The 21,105-nt window shown below is 36.4% G+C and overlaps 1 protein-coding gene across 1 annotated transcript; it reads left to right on the top strand.

The window, feature by feature from the left end:
* Nucleotides 1–4,843: 4,843 nt before the first annotated feature.
* LOC138713049 (26S proteasome non-ATPase regulatory subunit 10-like) lies at nt 4,844–20,910 on the top strand. The gene is made up of 6 exons (XM_069844773.1): nt 4,844–5,945; nt 13,698–13,971; nt 14,271–14,333; nt 16,747–16,821; nt 18,664–18,768; nt 20,076–20,910. The coding sequence occupies exons 2-6, from the start codon at nt 13,699–13,701 to the stop codon at nt 20,598–20,600; spliced, it is 1,041 nt and encodes a 346-aa protein (XP_069700874.1). The 5' UTR covers nt 4,844–5,945; nt 13,698; the 3' UTR covers nt 20,601–20,910.
* Nucleotides 20,911–21,105: the final 195 nt, after the last annotated feature.

The raw sequence follows: 21,105 nt of genomic DNA, 5'->3' as shown, positions 1-21,105 counted from the left end.
TCATTTTACTTTTACTAACATTTCTGATATTAACCTGGCTATACCTTTGGATCAACGGTTGCTACCCCTTTCCACGACTGGAGTTCGATGGCGTAATATACAAACAAATCACTTTACTAATTATAGGAGGGAAGAAAAGTAGTTCATCCATTTACGTAAAATAGGAAATATCACACTTTTGAGTTTGATAATTTTAATTAGGTTTTTGTTTAATCAGAATACAGTAAAGTATTAACAATGAGTGTTTTTATACTCACGAACTGAACTGTCCATGTGGACGTATTCATTATGCAGTGTATATTATACTGTCTACAGCACATCAGCGTACAATATAGAGCAGACGTCTCAATAGGGCCTTCTCAGAGCACTTCCTCCTCTTTCTCTTTTTCAATGTAAGAGTGGAACAAGATGCAGGATCAGTTCGTGTATCTCCGGATGACGTCATTGACCGCGACGTTTGAGTAGACATCTGCAACCGCTACGATATAACAGTCAGTCATTGTGTCCATCTCCGAGGAAAGAATGTTCTTATTACCGCAAATGTATGAAGAAATAAAAACTTTCATAGGGAAAGCGAAATTGTGGGAGACGCAAGTTTCAGTGGGTAACTGTTACCACTTTATTAATCTAAAATTGTTACCTGATTTGAATCCAGACCAGTGTAACAAATATAAAGATGTACTGAAGGACTTGAGAAAAGAATTTCAGACCAGATTTAAGATTTGAATAGTTCTAATTTAAAATAATTGCTTGTGAATTTCTAAGGTGTTTAGGTCATTTTTAATTATTGAAAACATTACGAAATATATTATTTAACTATTATTGTAATTAATATATTAATATTAGCGTAACGTAAGAATACTTACTTTAATAACCAACAAGTTTAATTGTAATTTTATTATTATTATTTAATTGAATTTTACTTTATTAAATAGTCCACATCTGTGGAGTAACGGTCAGCGCGTCTGGCCGCGAAACCAGGTGGCCCGGGTTCGAATCCCGGTTGGGGCAAGTTACCTTGTTGAGGTTTTTTCCGGGGTTTTCCCTCAACCCAATACTAGTAAATGCTGGGTAACTTTCGGCGCTGGACCCATTTTACCGGCATTATCACCTTCATATCATCCAGACGCTAAATAACTTAGATGTTGATACAGCGTCGTAAAATAACCCAATTAAAAATATTTTATTAAATATAGTATAAACTCAAAAAAAGAGCGATACCAAAAACTTTTCCTAGAAATGAAATATTGTTATTGTTTGGTCAACTGTCCGAAGACAGGTCTGAACCTCACAAGTGATACCAACAAGGCACCACTTATGAGTCAACTAGGCCAGGAGATAATGGAGTAAAGTGGCAGGTTCCTTGTGCTTAAATAATTACGTAACATGTATGGTTCTTCATGCTTCAGATGTCTTCTTTTTACTCATTGATAGTATATAATTAGAAAATAAATGTATTATTATTATTATTATTATTATTATTATTATTATTATTATTATTATTATTATTACTGCAAACTACTTAAGAAATTCCTTCCGAAAACAACCGTCTATTGTGACAGTACAACTCAAAAGTGCAGCTTTGTGGCATTTCTCCCGCGACAGTTACAACTTAGCTCGCTCATGCGTGTGACATGAATCAACGATCGGCTATCTTCGGGTACCGCGCTTATCTCTTCAGCTGACTATGTTATCTAGACTCGCTCTCTGTAACAACTTTTATGCGTTGGCCTTGAGACACCTGATATAGAGAATGAAGTTAAATTGAAAAATAATCATAATATGGATATTTAAACACATTTTTCAAAATGGTGGCCGTTCATTTCGATACAGGCTTCAGTTCTAATGTGTGTAATTCCAATTATCAGTTTCGTCCTTCGTACTAGTAACTCATGTTGAAATAATTCTGTACCTACTCTGTAAAAGAGTACCTTACGTACTGTACATTCAATCTTCACTTCTGCTCGATCCGAAAAGATAAAATTACTCAGACATGCTATCTACTGTCCGTCCAAGTGGTTATGTCGTAGGATCGAAGAAAGGAGGGAAATCACGTGACAGTTAATTACTTAACGAGGCCCTTTTATTTAAGTTATTTTAAACAGTTGTATGGGTATAATATTACGTAGACTCCAATTCCTAACAGAAATTAATGTTCTCAGAAAAGAGCTAATAAGACAGTCCAGCCACTAGCCTTTACAGAGAGGCGAATAGAAGCAGGTGGGGAAAACCGGGATGCGACGTAGAGAAATGGACGACAGTACCTGTGCGAAAATGATGGAATATTGAAAGTTCTTTCGTCATTGGAAAACGCGAACATATTTTTGGAACGTACTGTGACGGTAAGGCTACTATGACTGTATATGCGGTCTTTGATCTGTGTGGAGGACGGTTGAACTTCATTAGTAGAAGGGGTGAGAGTGAAGTACATTAAAAAACTCAGGTACAATAAAAATTGAAGTAAAAATGAAATGATATCCCTGTACAATCATTTTATTAAAAATAGCACTTAAGTTATTATAACAACTTTTAAGGTTAGAATATGCTTAAATATTGGTGAATTATAACCTAAATTCAGTGATCTTTTATGTATTAATTGATACACATTTCGTTAATAATTCAGAAATGCCTGAATTTTCAGAATTTTTGTAGTGTAGTAGAGTTTATTCTCTGTCTGCCAGGAAGAAAAGCATCCGTACGAAGGAGTATTTTCTATTACGAATATGATAAAATGATCAAAAGAGAAATTCCTATCAAGCAGCGTTGAAAGAATTAGAGCTAGCCTATGCTAACTGTAAGACAAAATTGTGACATGGAGTGTGTTAGGTTTTATGACAAGATGCTGAAAGATCGAAATTCGTAACAAAGTAAGATGATCTGGAAAATACTCAAGATAATGATCGTGGCGAAATGAAGTCCACGCTGTATATGAACCCAGTGTGTCCTGTCAGGATTGACGATTTCAAGTTAAAATAATGAATCCTACAATGTTTTTAATAGAATAGCAGCCGAGAAGAAGGAAGTAACCCTTATTTCTCATGTCGCCCTCGGTAGCGCAGTTGGTATAGCGCTGGATTTCTATCCTCGGGGTTGCGGGTGCGATACCGGCCGATGGCATTTAATTGTGTTTAAATGCGACAGACTCATGTCAGTACATTTACTGACATGTAAAAAACTCCTCTGGCATAAAAATTCCGGCATTCCGACGATGCTGATATAACCTCTGCAGTTGCGAGCGTCGTTAAATAAACCATAATATATTTCATTTCTCATAAGTTGACTTTTTCGTGAATAAGTTGTTAATGATGGGCTATGTGTAATGCTTGTACTCGTGTTAAAATCAGCACACATGTCTGAATGTCAGCCTTGCTCCAAAAAGTTAAAAGTATGTACAGTACTAAGTTATGTGCTTTTCCTCATTTTTGAAGGATTTCGCATTTGCTGGTTACAACCTTATTCTGGGCGGCTATTCAGTTTTTCTAAAGTAAGGATGCAATGGAATTCTATTAATACTATTTCTATATTGTAATCCAATTATTATGCAGAAGGATTTTATTAGACAAAATATTTTAATCTCCTTTTTTTTTTTTTTTTAAGAATATAAGCTTTTATACAACCTTTCATAATAGCTTTTTTATTATTTATTTCCAGTTATATTTGATTTCGTGTTGAAATTATTTTATTCCGATTTTAATCATTTTATTTCGTTTTCCATTATTTCATTTATTTTTTTAATATTTGATTTTGTTTTTAAATTTTTGTTCTTCATTATTTTATTAGGTTTTTATTATTTCCTTTTGTTTTCCATCATTGTATTTCTTTCCTTATTATTTCAATTTCGTATTTTATTATTCCATTATGTTTCTATTAAATTATATCGTTTTTAATAGTACATTTAGTTTCTAATTACGATCTTTGTCATTTGTTTTTTCGTTTTCTATTATTTTCTGTCGGTCTTTATTATTTCAGTTCGGTTTTTATTGCCCTAGCCAGTTGTTTTTATTATTTTGTTTTTCTTGGAGTATTTTATTTCGTTTTTTAATATGTTATTTTTGTGCTATTATTTTATTTCATTTTTAATATTTTGTTTTTGTCCTATTGTGCCCTTTGAGACGGTAATTTTTTTTTTTACTTTTAATTTTTTTTATTAAAATTTCCAGGTCAACTTTGACCCTTGATTTTACAAAAATATGATTATACAAATTGAAATATAAATAGGTTATGTTGAAGAAAATTTATTAATAAGACCGTCAAAGACGGAGGTATTTGTTTGAATTTATGTTATGTCTCTTAGTAAAGGGTTGGCATGAAGAAGTAGCTTATTCCTGTATGTAGTCTGTAGATCTTGAATATGGTCAACCAGGAAGTGTATATGAAGTTCACTGTAGAGTTTGACATTGTGCGTGAGGTAGTGTGCACCAGTGATTGTTCTGCAGACAGCTCCTGTAAGATAAATGTTTGTCTAGAAGTCATTCAGAAAATTATTTTAAGTGTAAGTTCGAATTCCGAGGCTTTTTTCATTATACGCAAGAAATATTTTTATTTTTCTTGTGTTTTTTTTTTGTTTTAAACTATGTAACATCATTTTTGTATCCAGTACAAATTGTTCAAGTATTATGATAAATTTTGAATCCCTAGTGTGTTGTAATTTTATCAATAGCTGTGATAAATTAAAAAAAAGTATTTTCATAAAAAAATTCAAATCACTTTTCCCGGAAAATGGTACGAGATAGAGAAATTTGGATTTTAAATTCAGATTTAGTATAACTTATACATATTAGTAATATTCACCTATTTTTATTTCGGAGCAAGACAAGAGGTAAAAATTAAATGCTGAAACAGTGTTTTAGAAGATGGGATGAGATAGTTCAAATTGTTATTATTATTTTTTTAATTTTGGTTGGATTTTGATGCAGTATCGGACTTCATGGGTCCCTGACTGCACTATGATGTTGTTCCTTGTGTTGTTAGTTCACAGAATCTCTTCTTCGCACAAATTCGAAGACGTCAATGTCCCTGAAAATGTTTGGAAATTTGTTTGTGCTTCCTTACACTGTATCACAAGACCACCAGTTAGATTATTACCCAATATCGAAAATAGCCATTTTCGACGTTCTGTACAGCCTGAAGTCGTCTACATTATAGTCTCCAATTCTTTTAATTAAATAATTTGGGCTTCTTTGAAGTCGACTGTAAAACTTCCTTATAATTTTGATAAGAACTTCACGTATATATGGCATACTGAGATCTTAATGTATTTGAGATGTTCTAGTAAACCAGTCAGACTCATGAATCAGTCGAGAGCTTTGTTTTGTACAATCTGTAGTGGTTTAAAAGCAATGCTTTTCATATAGCTCCAGGAAGATGCAGCATTGTTATCCTTGTGGATCTGGAGTATTTTGCCACTCTCACAGCAGATGTCTCTGATTCAAGGAACTGTCCTGCCATCTATTGCAAGAACATTAAACGATGTGGTGTGTGAGTCCGCCACCTCGTGGAAGAAAAAAAGCCGATGCTCGGCTATTTATTAGTCAATGTGCATTGCCAATATAAGGCCACACAATAATAGATGTAACATATTATCACTAATAGCGTCTCCTGTAACATTTTAATGCCTTGCACTTTTGATTAATGACAAAGAATCGTGTTTCAGTCTTTCCACTTATCTAGTTCTCTTCCATTTCATCTTTATCGAAATTACTTTGCATTATTAGCGTTGGCAACATTGTATCTAAGTTTTGTGTGTACGTGGCAATAGTAGCGAAGCGAAGACGAAGTTTATGTTATTCGTTCTCGAATAGAATAGTGTTATATTTTCTTTGTGACATTTTATTAGTCGCTTGTGTTTTCCAATAATACGTGGATTGTTGTGATATCATAGAAATAATTAGTTAAACCGTTTTGTTTTAGTAGTTACTGTATTTTGTGTCTTCCTAACCTTCCAAGTAAGTATTTGTGTCGATCTTAATATTAACGATTCTTGCTGTTTTCAGAGAAAATATTTCTTGGATTATAAGATTGAAGTGTCCGAAATAATATTTAACAATTACTTGCATTGTAACGTTAAAGGCAGTGACACAGCCAGAATTTTAATTAGGGATTGAGGAGAGGGTGCTAGTATGAGAAACATGCTTCCAAGAACACGACACTGCTTAAATCACGGCCGTTTACAGCCATTATTGTGAATCAAACTTCCTTAGGCCTATTTGATTGCCATGACAGGATATTGCTAATACACACAACAAAGCCAAGAAGGTAATTTACTAGGAGACGGCGTTGCATATAGACCACTTTTACACTAAACCTAACCTTAGTGTATACAACGTAGTATACTAAAACACTAACCTAACCTAACGTAACCTGTTACAGATTAAAATAAAGGTTAGGGGCAATGGTAAAGTTTAGCTGTCCCTGCTTAGGTCGTTATTGCACGCATGCAAGTACGACGGGATTCAAAAGCACTGCCATAATAAAATAAGTTTGACGGTTTTATGTATGCAATTGACGGCGTAGTTTACGAAGCCGACACTAGAGTGGCGTAAAAAGCGCAATTATATTAATTTGTCTATGATTATATTTACACAATGAACGTATGTCACTTTAACCTCTCCTTTAAATGTCAGTCGACGGTTCGAACCCCGAAATGAAATTATTTTTTATTATAGGTACTGTATATAAAAAGCGCAATTATATTAATTGTCTATGAATAGCCTATATTTACACAATGAACGCCTGTCACTTTAACCTCTCTTTTAAATGTCAGTCGACGGTTTAACCTCTCTTTTAAATGTCAGTCGACGGTTCGAACCCCGAAATTAAATTATTCTTTATTATAGGTATATAAAAAGCGCAATTATGTTGTCTATGAATATATTTACACAATGAACGTCTGTCACTTTAACCTCTCTTTTAAATGTCAGTCGACGGTTCGAACCCCGAAATTAAATTATTCTTTATTATAGATATAATACAATTGCTCTAAAAATCTAAATAAAGTGTATACAGAATGAACTTCTCCCTTTAAATCTCATTTGACAGTTTGAACCAAGTGACGGCTATATTTTCCGAGTTCGGGCACCGAAAATTAATTACTTTTATTGTGGGTATAATTCAATTGCTGTAAAAATCTAAAAACTTGTATAGACAATGAATAATACACAATAATGTAATAACACAGCCATTTTAAAGTAACAAGCAAAGCTGTTGTCAAAATTAGTAATGTAATAAATTTAATTAAATTTCGGGTCTCGAACTGAGAATATATAACCGCCCTGGGTAGAAACTGTAGACTGATGTCTAAAGTGAGAGAGTAATTTTGTATACTTTTTTTTTTAAAGGCATTTCCAGCAATTGTATTATATCTATAATAAAACAATAATTAATTTTCGGTGCTCGAACTCAAAGAAATACAGCCGTCACTGGGTTCAAACTGTGGACTGACGTTTAAAGTGAGAGGGTAATTGTGCATACTTTTTTTCAAGCAATTGTATTATACCAAGAATAAAGGATAATTAAATTTCGGGACTCGAACTGAGGAAATATAGCCGTCAGTGGGTTCCAACTGTGGACTGACATATAAAGTGAGAGGTTCATTTTCTATACATGTTTTTAGATTTTTCCAGCGATTTCATTATACCTACATAGGGGTTCACAACCAGAGTGGACCAAGTTCATCTCGAATAGTTCTGAGATATTGAGTCTTCATTCACCTTCTTTAGGAAATGCTGTCCTCTGTGGAGTAACAGATGAGTTATGGACTTTGTTTGTTATGGCAATGGATAAATCTAAATTTTCTTCATCCGAGATTGTATTACTCCACAAACTGATCACAGGTGGACTTGGTCAACTCTGGTTGTGAGCCCTTCAAATAATAATTAAATGTCGGGGATCGAACTAGGGAAATATAGCCCTGACTGAGTTCAACTGAAGACGGATATTCGATGGAAGCGAATGTGACTCTGGTGTAGCCAAAAATAATAATTAAATGTCTGAGATCGAACTTGGCAAATATAGCCCTGACTGGGTTCAAACTGAAGACTGATATCAATGCCTTCTCGATCTAGACCAGAGGCCTGTTTCTCGAAACTCATGGACTACCGTAATAATATTAGTCTGCATAGTAGTAATATTAATTTATTAAATAAAATTTTTACAAGTCTGTGTTTCTAGAAACTACAAGGGTAAAGTAGTAGTTACCAGTTCACAGACTAGTAATATTGTTCGATTTCACCAGTTCATAGGTGATTCTGTTTCTTAAATTGCTGATTTAGTTGATTATACTAGTATTCAACAGGAATATTGCTACAAGACTCTAAAGATTGGATGATTTCTATATTATCAGTTACCAGTGACAACCTTTCTCAGATAATCAAAACAAAATATTGTAGTTATTTTTTTAATATTTGGTTTACTGGTTGCGATTCAAGTGATGAAGTTGTTGTGAGAAGAGCTAAAACTATATCCAGAAAGAACAATTATTCCATTATGGGAGCACTGTTTAAATATAATGAACAGATTAGGTAAAGTGCTGAAAAACTTGAAGAGTTGTTAAATATAGTGGGACCTGCCATAACAAGACAAACAAATAGAAGTCATGCATTATGAGGAAAGCTTCAAATACAAGTTGCTCTACAAATTGGAATGTTGATTATTTGGCATATTTTCCAATGCCATCAGGTCTTTCTGTCCTAGACCAGCAACACTTGCAGAATTTTTTCTTAATAATCTAATACCAATTCATCAACTGCAGTAATTTTTGCTGGCTTCCCTCCTCCACAGCCAGTTCTTCTGACACTGTCAACTTTAGCCTACAAATTAAATATAAAGCTACACTAGTTTATGAATAGATCAAATGTAAAGCTGAAAAAAAAAATAGCGAATTTTTCATCAAGTCATATTAAGTGGCATTCATGTCGGCAGTAGACCCACTGGCTACATAATATGTTCATATTATGATACTAACTGTGAACTTGAATTTGTACTTGTCAAAGTTTCTTTCTTAACGTATGCATAATCTTTGTTCTGAGGTATCAGTTCCATAGCCTCAAACATTACAAACATTTTTGTTCATTGGTTTACTTTACCATTTTTGCTAATATGCTTTAAAAAGCACCGAATAAAATATCCTTTGATTCATTAATCATATTCACTATAGTTGATTTACTTTAAATTGATGGCATTTCAGCCGAAAAGAGAAATCAAAACCAAAACAGGAACAACTTAGCCTTATAACATCGAATAACAATACAAATTACTCTTAAGGAACCCGCAGGTTCATTGCTGCCACACATAAGCCCGCCATTGGTCCCTATCCTGTGCAAGATTAATCCAGTTTCTATCATCATATCCTACTTTCCTCAAAAGCATTTTAATATTATCCTCCCATCTACATCTCGGCCTCCCCAAAAGTTGTTTCCCCTCCGGTCTCCCAACTAACATTCTATATGCATTTCTGGATTCGCCCATACGTGCTACTTGTCCTGCCCATCTCAAACGTCTGGATTTAATGTCTCTAATTATGTGAGGTGAAGAATACAATGCGTGCAGTTCTGCGTTGTGTAACTTTCTCCATTCTCCTGTAACTTCATCCCTCTTAGCCCCAAATATTTTCCTAAGAACCTTATTCTCAAACACCCTTAACCTATGTTCCTCTCTCAAAGTGAGAGTTTATTTTAATTTAGCACATTTGCCTTCTTTAATTGTAGGTAGAAAATTCAGCACAGTCCCTTCTATGATATTAGTTTACGTCCTCTGGTAGCTAGTAGATAAATATAATTCAATACAACCCAGTATAGTAAGAAATAAATAAATAATACAATTAAAATGTTTATTTAGTGTAAAATGTGCATAAGTTCCATTTATTTGTTGCATAATATGTTGCAGGTATAATTATAAAACTGTGTTAATTTTAATGTGAAGAGAAATCAGCATGTTAACATAACCTGTTTGCATTAACATTTTAAGTTGAGAACGAAGGCTATTTTGAGATTTAATAAAGAAGAATATATTTAGGATAGACTTCAGAACACGATTACCATCCTTACTTGTAGGTAGAAAATTCACCACAGTCTCTCCTGTGAAATCAGAAATGTAGCCTACATAGGTTAGGCCTACCGTATATTATTTCCCTTCGTAGATAGTCGATAAATACAATTCAATACAACTCAGTATCATAATAAATAAGTTAATTAAAATACAATTGAAAGTGCGGGGTATAATACGTGACATTATGCTTAATTATGATGTATAATTGCGGATATAGAAATATGAGGTAAATAGAGTAAACATAACCTATAATTCCTATATGGTATCATAACGTAGTTATGGAATGACGGGGCATTGAAGAACATCAAAATTAGACAGAAATGGTTATATTATATAACTGGTTCTTAATTTGAACTGAGTACATTAAGCATTCCTGATATTTTCCGGAAATGCTTTATCAGTGTCCATAACTAGTAGCCTATATGTGAAGATTTCTCAACACAAATGCTTTCTTTCGCTGTAAAAAAATTATTCAGCAATATATTTATACATATATTAATACAGTGGTCTGTAATTTGAATAATTGTGCTATGACATTCACATTCGACATGACAACATAACCTTGTAAATCTGGTTGCTTTGAGGTCGCCTTATTGCAATACAGCTGTCATTTAGTCAAGTGTCCGAAGACCAATAAAGCATCACTCATAAAGCAACTAAGCCAAGAAATAATGGGGGTAGGGTGGCCAGTTCCTGTTCCCTTCCATTGCATACGTCACTGACTACTAGCGCTGAGGTAGTTCTTGTGATTTCGGAAGTGAAAACCGTTCAATTTATTTTTTTGGAAATGCATTTGATCCTATGAACAAGGCATAATAAAAGTCTAAATTAAGCAAACTAATTCGTATATGCAAAGAATATGTGCGCTAGTTTAGTCCCAGTAACATATTTAACTAATCAGACTTCAGATTGAAGTACTGTATGAAACGAATAAATGCAATTGATGTGTAGACAAATTGCATTTACAAGTCGTCATACGTAACGTTATGCTTAATTATAATTGCATAATTGCGAATGTAGAAATAAAGTAGTGATAGAGCAAACATAACCTATAATTTTAAAACATCAAAATATACTTGCGATGCAACTGAAAATCATTGATTCATGCATAAATGAATGTGCAAGAATTTCGTAATGAAGCATGCTTCATTTCATTTAATTACAATATTAGGTACTGTAACAGTAATGAAAATATACGGTATAATTTTTGGTAATATACTATCATATCTCGTTTTTAGTTCTAATTGTGTATATTATCAAATATGTATTATTTTCAATACGAATGCGACTCTGCTGTACCCAAAAATAATTTCATGTCGGGGATCGAGCAAATATTGCCCTCACTGGGTTCAAACTGCAGACATATACCGCGAATGCGACTCTGGTGTAGCCTTCGTAAACTACGTCCATAATTCCATAAATGAAACCGTTAGCCTTCTGTTATTTCCGTCATCCTTACTGTCCTGTACTTCCTGTCCAAAGAGTGTAAATTCCATTGTTATTTTCATGCGTGCAAGAACGACCTAAGCAGGGACCGCTAAACTTTACCATTGCCAGGTTAGGTTAGTTTAGGGTTTTAGTATATCTTACAAAAACAAATTTTAGGTTTAGTGTAAAACTTGTCTATATGCAACAACGTCTCGTAGCAAATACCTCGCTGGTTGTATAATACCGTGAATATTACCCATGAATTGAAAAAAACAAAAGCTTCATTATCCAAACCACCATACCACTCTCCGTGGCTGCGCCAATGGGTAAACGCGAAACTGTTTTTGAATAAATATTTCTGTGCTGATTTCTCCAAAAAAAAAAAAAACCTAAGCTAGGGCTACACCAAAGAAGACACGTTTTTTTTCTTTCATTAACTTATGTGAGATGTTTATTTAGTGATTAAATACGTGATTTTAGTTTGCAGCCACAAATAGGCTGCTTTCAACATAAAATTCGTTCCATACATAGGCCTGTTTCCCTATTTATATCCTATTGTAATGCTCTGTTTTAGCCCTCCTTCTCTCTTGTTATAGTTACTAATATAATATGCGAGGGGTCCAGGACGAATTACTAGGAAAGTGGTCATTTTTCGTATTGTATCCTGGACCTCTCGAGTGTTACATTTGTAAGAAATAGGAGAGGGAAAGCTAGAACAGTGCATTAGAATATATAAAGGTAATTTGCTAGGAGACGTCGTTGCATATAGACCACTTTTACACTAAACCTAACCTTAGTGTATACGACGTATACTAAAACATTAACCTAACCTAACGTAACCTGTCACAGATTAAGGAAAAGGTTAGGATAAGTTAGTTTAGGGTTTTAGTATATCTTGCGAAAAAAAAATTTAGGTTTAGTGTAAAAGTGGTCTATATGCAACGATGTCTCCTAGCAAATTACCAATATAAGTTACAGGTAAGTGTCAACTATTTTTATGGTGAAAATATTTGTGGCTGCAAATTAAAACCACGTGTTTTTCACTATATACATCACACAGAAGCCAACGAAGGAAAGAAAAATGGTAACTTATTAAAAAAATGTTAAAAAAACCGAATTCTATATAACGTCATGGAAAACAACGTTTGCTATTTGCTGCTAGGATGAGGAGTGTGGAAATAAAACTCATCATGCAATGGAGAATATCGCTATCTATACAGAATTTACAGAATCCTGGAAAATCCTAAAACTTTATAAAGGTTGTGTGCATTTCATTTGTAAAATAAGGAACAGCTGATTGATTTGTGCAGCTTTCTCTCTCTAAAGCCTTGGGCCTCTTCAAGGAATCAAGCTTACGGTCCATCTTGAATTGCTCTTCCATGAAAAATATATTCCAACCTACCCTTGCTGTAAATGAGGATGGCAATTGAACTGCAAAATAAAATAAAATTCAATTATATTAAAGTTAAGTAAAACAAAAATTGAAATTAATATCAAAAGTCGCAAAAATGGCCAAGAATGAACTACCAAAATTGAAAAAATTAACCTAAAAACGAAACAAGTCCAAAAATGACGAAATTGATGTTAAAAACTGTGAGTCTTACAACCACAAATCAATCATTAGGATTTATGTACTTATCAACAAAGTCTGCAAATTCTTAGATTAAAAGTAAAATGCTAGCAACGTCATGCCATGCTGATCATGGTATTGTTCTAACACTGCTCAGATTCCAAGATGTGTAAATGAGCAACTGTTGTTTTCGGCAGTCATGAACTTGTAAATTTGTTGTAACTGTCTACATATCAAGACAAACTTGGCATGTAGAGAGTTGCAATTTACTGAATTGCAAGCAAAAGAAAATCAGTAACAAATGTTAAAGTAATCCAGAAGTGATTTATCTAAAAGTGTAAAGTATCTAATCTGCCCCAATTGTACGATATTCTGAGGATAACCCTTGACATTAGTCAGTCAGTGAAGCTGTATTATTATTCTGATCCAATATTTTGAGAACGATTTTTAACAGACTTGTAACGTATTTGAGGAAAGCAAAGTACTTGATGGACAGAAATGACCTTGAAAGTTGCAGTACAACTCATTGCTCCACTGCACTAATTCACTGCAGTTTCTGTAAGATCATTGTAGTACATGTTAACAGAAGAAGGTCAATAGTGACTTGTGTATAGTATTTGTAGGTTTCACTGTTTTCTTGCTTTCTGGTGTGCAGGATGGCAAAACCGAATCCTATTCCAGACCTCAAGCAGCGAGTGAAGACCCTGGAGGGACAGGTTCGTCTGCTGCTTCCTCTAATAGAGGAGGTGAGGGTCCTCAAGGAGAGGTTGGACTCGCGGTCCCTGCATGGCCTGGAGGCAAGGAAGGAAGAGGAAAAAGTAGGGAGCAGCAACGACATTGAGGAGCTGAAGGAGGAATTGAAGCTGAGAGAGAGGGAATTAAGAGAAACACAGGCTGAACTGGAAAAAGTGAAAGAAGAATCGGAAAGGGTAAGAGTTCCGCTGTTGCCTTATTTACAGTTACTGCTGAACACATTTGATTGGGTCACAGGCTTTACTCCACAGAAATATTTGCTTGTATCGGCATTCACAAAATGGGTGACGAGGGAAATTGACAAATATTTAAAACCAATTTGAAGCCATGTACAAAATGCGAGAGATAGAAATAGAAATGTCGTGTTGTTTAGTACAATATATTGAGTAGTTGGTTGTGAGTTATTCTTTTTTCTCATTGTACTGCCACCTTACTGACTGGGCTACGTCTGAACCTGATTCCTTTGTGGTTACAGGAGAAAGCAGAACTGAGGCAGAAATATGAAGGAGAGCACCAGTTGCGGCTCCAGCAGGAAGAAGTAAGTGATGAGCTGTTACCATGGTTACAGATACAGTAATTGGGCAGTTGAGGGTACATTAAAGTTTGGAGCAATAAGCACAAAAAAATTTAAAATAGGCAGACATGCAGATGCTGTGTTCAAATAGGCACTTAATTGAATGATAAATATGGGTACTCCATTATATATCACAATGTAGTGGCAGTAAAAGGTACTGGCAATATCTGAAAGACGAAAATGGCGATAGCCAAGTGACAGGAGACCGAGGAGATTGAGAAGATTTGAGGGGATAGCTGAAGTGTGATTTATATGTGCTGCTTGTATTTGCTTTGAACAAGCTTCCTTATTCGTCAGTCAATTTGCCATAAAAATTTTCTAATGAAGCTGCTTATTTATTTCACTAGCGTCTTATTTCGAATTCCCATTGACTGAAACACACTCAATGACAAGTTGAACGTGTACAACATTAATGCTCAGTCCAAGCGATAAGCCGGTTGATTTTACTAGCAGCTTCCAAAGAAATGGGATGTCAGGACTTCAGAGACTGAATGTCTGAACAACTGGCGAATACATCTGCCTTCAGTGCAGGCATTTGCGGTGGTATAGGCCGTTGTCTAACAAGCAAGTGTCCAATCCTGTGGAGTAACGGTCAGCGCGTCTGGCTGCAAAACCAGGTGGCCCGGGTTCGAATCCCGGTCGGAGCAAGTTACCTGGTTGAGGTTTTTTCCGGGGTTTTCCCTCAACCCAATACGAGCAAATGCTGGGTAACTTTCGGTGCTGGACCCCGGACTCATTTCACCAGCATTATCACCTTCATATCATTCAGACGCTAAATAACCTAAATGTTGATACAGCGTCGTAAAATAACCCAATAAAAAAAAAAAAGCAAGCAAGTGTGGCATGATGTGTTGTCCTTGTCCTGTGTAATTGTGTCCTCCAATGCTAGTTCCTTAAAAAGCAAGGTTATGTTCCCCGAGGTTAACATGAAAAGAAATAATTGACTACTCCTGCTAGAGAAAAATATGTGAGAACTGTTATTAAAATATTCCACTGTTATAAACAGTTGAGAAATAAAAGAGGAGATAGGACCGTGTAAATCAGGGGTCGTGGGCAGAGAGCACCCTGGGGCCAGGATCTCTTACCCGCTGAAAACGCAGTGCATTAGGGTGCACATTTCAGTGAGTGCTGACGACCACTGGTGTAAATGTTTATGAACTGGCGAATTTTCCAGCCAGATATTCATCCTGGAAAAGCATCAAGGTGCCGACAGAAGAAGCTAGGAAGTAGCGTTAGAAGCAGCAACATGTAAATCATACTTAAGTGACAGGAGTCCAAGGACAGGGACTAGTTTAGAGTCGATTAGATGAGGAAAAAGCTAATCATGAAAATGTGGATTACATATCAGGGCGGGCAGGTCTAGACCAGTGCTTCTCAAAGTATGGGTCGCGACACCTTGGGTTGTCATGTAAAGAGCAGGGGGATGGATTATGAAATAATACAACAATGCCTTATTAACAGACATTTATATTGTTTTTGAGGAAAAGTTGGTGAAAAAATTAACCACGATTTTTAAATGCAACCAAACCCAAACTTTAAATTCCCGAATATTAATAAATTCGCGTTCTACCACTTTACCTCTCAACGGCTCATTTAATACAATAGAATTGATCAAATTTCTTTTTGTGAAGTGATGTCAATCAGAAATCAAGTTTCCTTGCAAGTCTGCTGGTTCTAGCTTTAGCTGTTATTATGTTAACATCTTGGCCTGGCAAACTAGACTTCGAAGTCCTTGAAAGATATATCAATAAGGAAGGCACGTCTAAGAAGCAAAATGGAATAAATTGGGAAGCAGGTTTGCACATTCCGATTTCTCATCTTGTAGATACGGTACATTAGAAGTTGGCTGCTATCGACTGGTTTTCAGTAAAGTCAAATCTTTTTTCGATTTTATATGGATTTGTATTTTTTAACGTAGACACATAGGCCTGCATGGTAGTGGGAGAGAATGGTTGTAAACAGAAGTTTCGCCAAAAATGATAGCATAAAGTTTGATGGATACTGGTCTAGATGACCAAAGGCCTATTTCTTTTAGGGCTTATCATGAAAATACAAATTACAGTCTGTTCTGGTGTGTATTCGATATATGGCCCATTTCTTAAAATTTCATGAAGATGAAGATTAACTTCCTGCAGTTGTGCGATTAATTTGAGGGCACATAGCATTTCTTAAACTGTTTGGGGAAAAAACCTTGAGAAGTATGGGAGGTTTTACTTGAAAATCTCTATCCAAACATTATACGTTGGTGGCTGTTGTCTCATTTCCTGATGCTGTATACCGGCCATCAGCTTGATTCCTTCATGAAACCTGTTGCTTCAAGTCAGACTATCACCTAACCAGCTGAGCTTTCTCTAATCCAGAATTGTTTATATTACAGAGTTACCAGGATCAGCTGATGAAGCTGAGACAAGAACTGGAGGCTGGGCGAGAGATGAGGCGCCAGCTGGAAGAAGTAAGTGTGAGCTGTTACCATGGTTACAGTTACGAGGGGGTTATGAGCTCCACTCAATCATTGCTCATTTTAATATTGATCAAAACAATAATAGTTATTATTATTATTATTATTATTATTATTATTATTATTATTATTATTATTATTATTATTATTATTATTATTATTATAAAATCATCATCACCGTAGTAGTCATGTTTCTAGTCAGTGACATGCGGTGCCCACCAGATTACCCAAGCAGCTGCGTAGTCAAGTCATCTTTTCCTTCTTACTATTTATATTTGATTAAGATACTTATAATATTACTAATTATAAAAATATATTAGTATTTGGTACCAATTTTTTTTCAAAATCTATAAGATTGGGCCTACTGCAACTACTTCCTAAAATTAAAAATACTATTATAAAAGACTGCTTTAAGTATTGGTAAGTCGTGACGAGTTATTCCATCTTGTTGGGAAACATGTGGTAATCGTCGACCCAGAAATTCATCAAGAAATTTTGTGCGCTTTGATGATTTGGGAAAAAACGCTGCAAGCCCAGCAAGAGTAGCAAAAGATTTACGGCATTCAGGAATACTTGAAGCACTTTGGGACAGCTAAATTAAAACAGTGTGCATAGCAGTGAACAAAACTTGTGGAAAAAACTCCTTAATGTTAGCTTGACACCAAGTAATGAAGAGGCCATCACTGCACTTCCAACAAGTTTCTTACTGCAGTTCGAAAAGTGTTGAAAATTTCTTAAAAATAAGATCAGAATGTGCTGCCGCTGTTTTGTCCTCACTCACATCACGGAGGCAAACAAACCGCTCTACCATCCTTCCTTCAATTGTATATCGATAAGTGAGAGGAAAATGTGTTTTTTTCGAGAGGTCAGTTGTCTCATCAGCTAATATGGCAAAAAAATCAGATTTCTGTAATTGCTGTTTAATTTCCTTATTAAGTGCACTGGCAATAGATTCAAATAAATCATTTTGAATACGATTTGATACACCTTTGGATACTGTAGATGTCTCCTTAGAAGAGGGTCGTACTGGGCGGTGTAGTCCAAAAGTTGTAAACAATTACCGCGGTTTTTGGACATTTTCGACTTACCGTTTCCTCTAAATGAAAGTTCCAGTTTTGCAAGTAAACAAACGGCGTTATTAAGCGTTTTCAGAATGTCTTTATTGCGTGTTACCTTTTCATTATGTGGAATAATACTTTGTTGTGTTTGGTCACCTGGCTCAGTTTCAATACGCACAGTTCCGAAAGTCGCGAGTGCGTTTATGTGCAATAGCAACATCACGATCCCGCATTGCTTTAGTTAAATAACTGTATTTAGCTTTTGTTGCTGAATTAAATTATTATTATCACCAGACATAATCAAAACTTTCTATTCCACTTATATACACGTACACAATGTAGCTACAAAGTGCCGGTACAAACAAGCGCTAGACAAACAGCACGTTTCACACTCATTCGACTTCGCACAGCCCGGCAGGCTACCGGCTGCTTGGGGTACATACATTTACTGCAGTCTCTGAGGCGTCCCTCATTGGTTAAAAGTTATGATGACGTGGGTTGTCATGGCAACTTCCATGCTAACCTGCATTCAGCACTGCCAGAAGTAAGTGCATGGTATATGCCCCATCACGAGACTTACAATTAACAAAACGTATTTAGAAACGTTTGAATACTTTATGATTAAATAAACAGAAAGTTTAATAATGGATTTACGTAGATACTGTATCGTGATTCTTATAATCAATCAGTGCTGCCCAAGCTGTGCTGCACGTCACTGTTTGTAGTGCAGATATCGACATCTGAGGTTCTTCTCAACCAGATTTGTTTTTAATTGCAGAGTAAGGAGGAAGCACTGCGGGCTCTGCGAGAAGAACTGCAAGCGAAGGAGGAGGAACTGAAGAAAATGGCAGACGAACTGCAAGCGGAGCGCCAGAAGACAGCAGTAAGTGTGAGCTGTTGCCATGGTTACAGTTACTGAGCAATGACTGATACAAACTGTTACAACAGAGATTGCGACCAGCTGCAGTTGGAGAGCAGACTTAATTTGAGTTTTCAGACTAGAACTATCACTACTGCAAGTGCTACTATTACTATTGCTTACTACTGCTTCTGATACTATTACCACTACTGATGTTTTTGCAATTATGACTACAATTATTACTGACACTACGGATATGCCTACTGTCACTATTACTGACATTACTGTAGTTATGGCTACTGTCACTACTACTGACATTACTGTAGTTATGGCTACTGTCACTACTACTGACATTACTGTAGTCATGGCTACTGTCACTACTACTGACATTACTGTAGTCATGGCTACTGTCACTCTACTACTGACATTACTGTAGTCATGGCTACTGTCACTACTACTGACATTACTGTAGTCATGGCTACTGTCACTACTACTGACATTACTGTAATTATGGCTATTGTCACTACTACTGACATTACTGTAGTTATGGCTACTGTCACTACTACTGACATTACTGTAATTATGGCTATTGTCACTACTACTGACATTACTGTAGTCATGGCTACTGTCACTACTACTGACATTACTGTAATTATGGCTATTGTCACTACTACTGACATTACTGTAGTTATGGCTACTGTCACTACTACTGACATTACTGTAGTCATGGCTACTGTCACTACTACTGACATTACTGTAGTCATGGCTACTGTCACTACTACTGACATTACTGTAGTCATGGCTACTGTCACTACTACTGACATTACTGTAATTATGGCTATTGTCACTACTACTGACATTACTGTAGTTATGGCTACTGTCACTACTACTGACATTACTGTAATTATGGCTATTGTCACTACTACTGACATTACTGTAGTCATGGCTACTGTCACTACTACTGACATTACTGTAATTATGGCTATTGTCACTACTACTGACATTACTGTAGTTATGGCTACTGTCACTACTACTGACATTACTGTAGTCATGGCTACTGTCACTACTACTGACATTACTGTAGTCATGGCTACTGTCACTACTACTGACATTACTGTAATTATGGTTACTGTCACTACTACTGACATTACTGTAGTCATGGCTACTGTCACTACTACTGACATCACTGTAGTCATGGCTACTGTCACTACTACTGACATCACTGTAGTCATGGCTACTGTCACTGCTACTGCCATCAGCTTCACTCAGCCTAGTGAACTGTCACCTAGCTGACTGAGCTTCCTCTGACCAGATTGTTTTGTCTGCTGCAGGAGCTCAGAGCTGCGGCTGAGGTCGGGCCCAACCTGCAGCAGAAGGACAGCCAAGGCAGGACTGAGCTACACCGGGCAGCGGAGCGGGGGGACACACACAGGGTGCAGCTGCTCCTGGATGCAGGCAGCCTGGTGAACGCCGAGGATCATGCTGGCTGCACGCCCTTGTGGCTGGCTGCACGTGAAGGCCGCCAGGATGCGTGCAGGGCGCTGGTGGCTGCCGGGGCGCGGCCGGATGTGAAGGGAGGACTATTTGGCGGCACTGCTCTGCATGGGGCTGCATACAATGGGCACTGTGCAGTGTGTGAGCTGCTGCTGGCAGCTGGGGCGCGGCCCAACGAGCCTGCTGATGCAATCCAGTGGACTGCACTGCACTGTGCAGCACGTACTGGCCACGCCCCAGTGGTGCAGCTGCTGTTGCAGCATGGCGCTGAGCGGGGGGCGAGGGATAAGGAGGGACGGACGGCCCTGGACCTGGCGCGTCAGAACAGGCACACAGAAGTGGCGGCCATGCTGCAGGGCTGAGCAGGCGCAGTGCTGCCAACACGACAGCAATACCATTATACCACAGTATCCAGCGGGAATGTGTTGTGTTGGCATCACTGCTCTGCGTGTAATGCTGTTACTTCATTGCTCTAGGCTGTCGTTACTCTCGTGTTGTGTGGCTTTGTTGTGGTTGGAGCTTGACACGCCACTGATACCTTGTGAATATTATTATTATTATTATTATTATTATTATTATTATTATTATTATTATTATTATTATCACTGTAATCAATAGTCGATTGTCTTTATAATTTATTATTGTTCAAATTGCTGTACACAATATCCAAATAAAAATGTTAAAATTATTTATGTTGGTATCACTGTTTGTCTAAAACATACAGGATTGTTGTTATTGTGTGATAGTCATACGCCACTGACCCATCAGCATCTCATCTGGACTATTTCAACCATAGTAAGTATGTCGCCTCGCCCTGTTCGATAACATTGATACGCCACTGACTTCCGTTACTGCTCCTGGTCCTCA

The sequence above is a fragment of the Periplaneta americana genome, chromosome 2 (assembly GCF_040183065.1).
Source record: "Periplaneta americana isolate PAMFEO1 chromosome 2, P.americana_PAMFEO1_priV1, whole genome shotgun sequence".
Classification (NCBI taxonomy): Eukaryota; Metazoa; Arthropoda; class Insecta; order Blattodea; family Blattidae; genus Periplaneta; species Periplaneta americana.
This window is presented reverse-complemented; position numbering and strand designations above follow the sequence as displayed.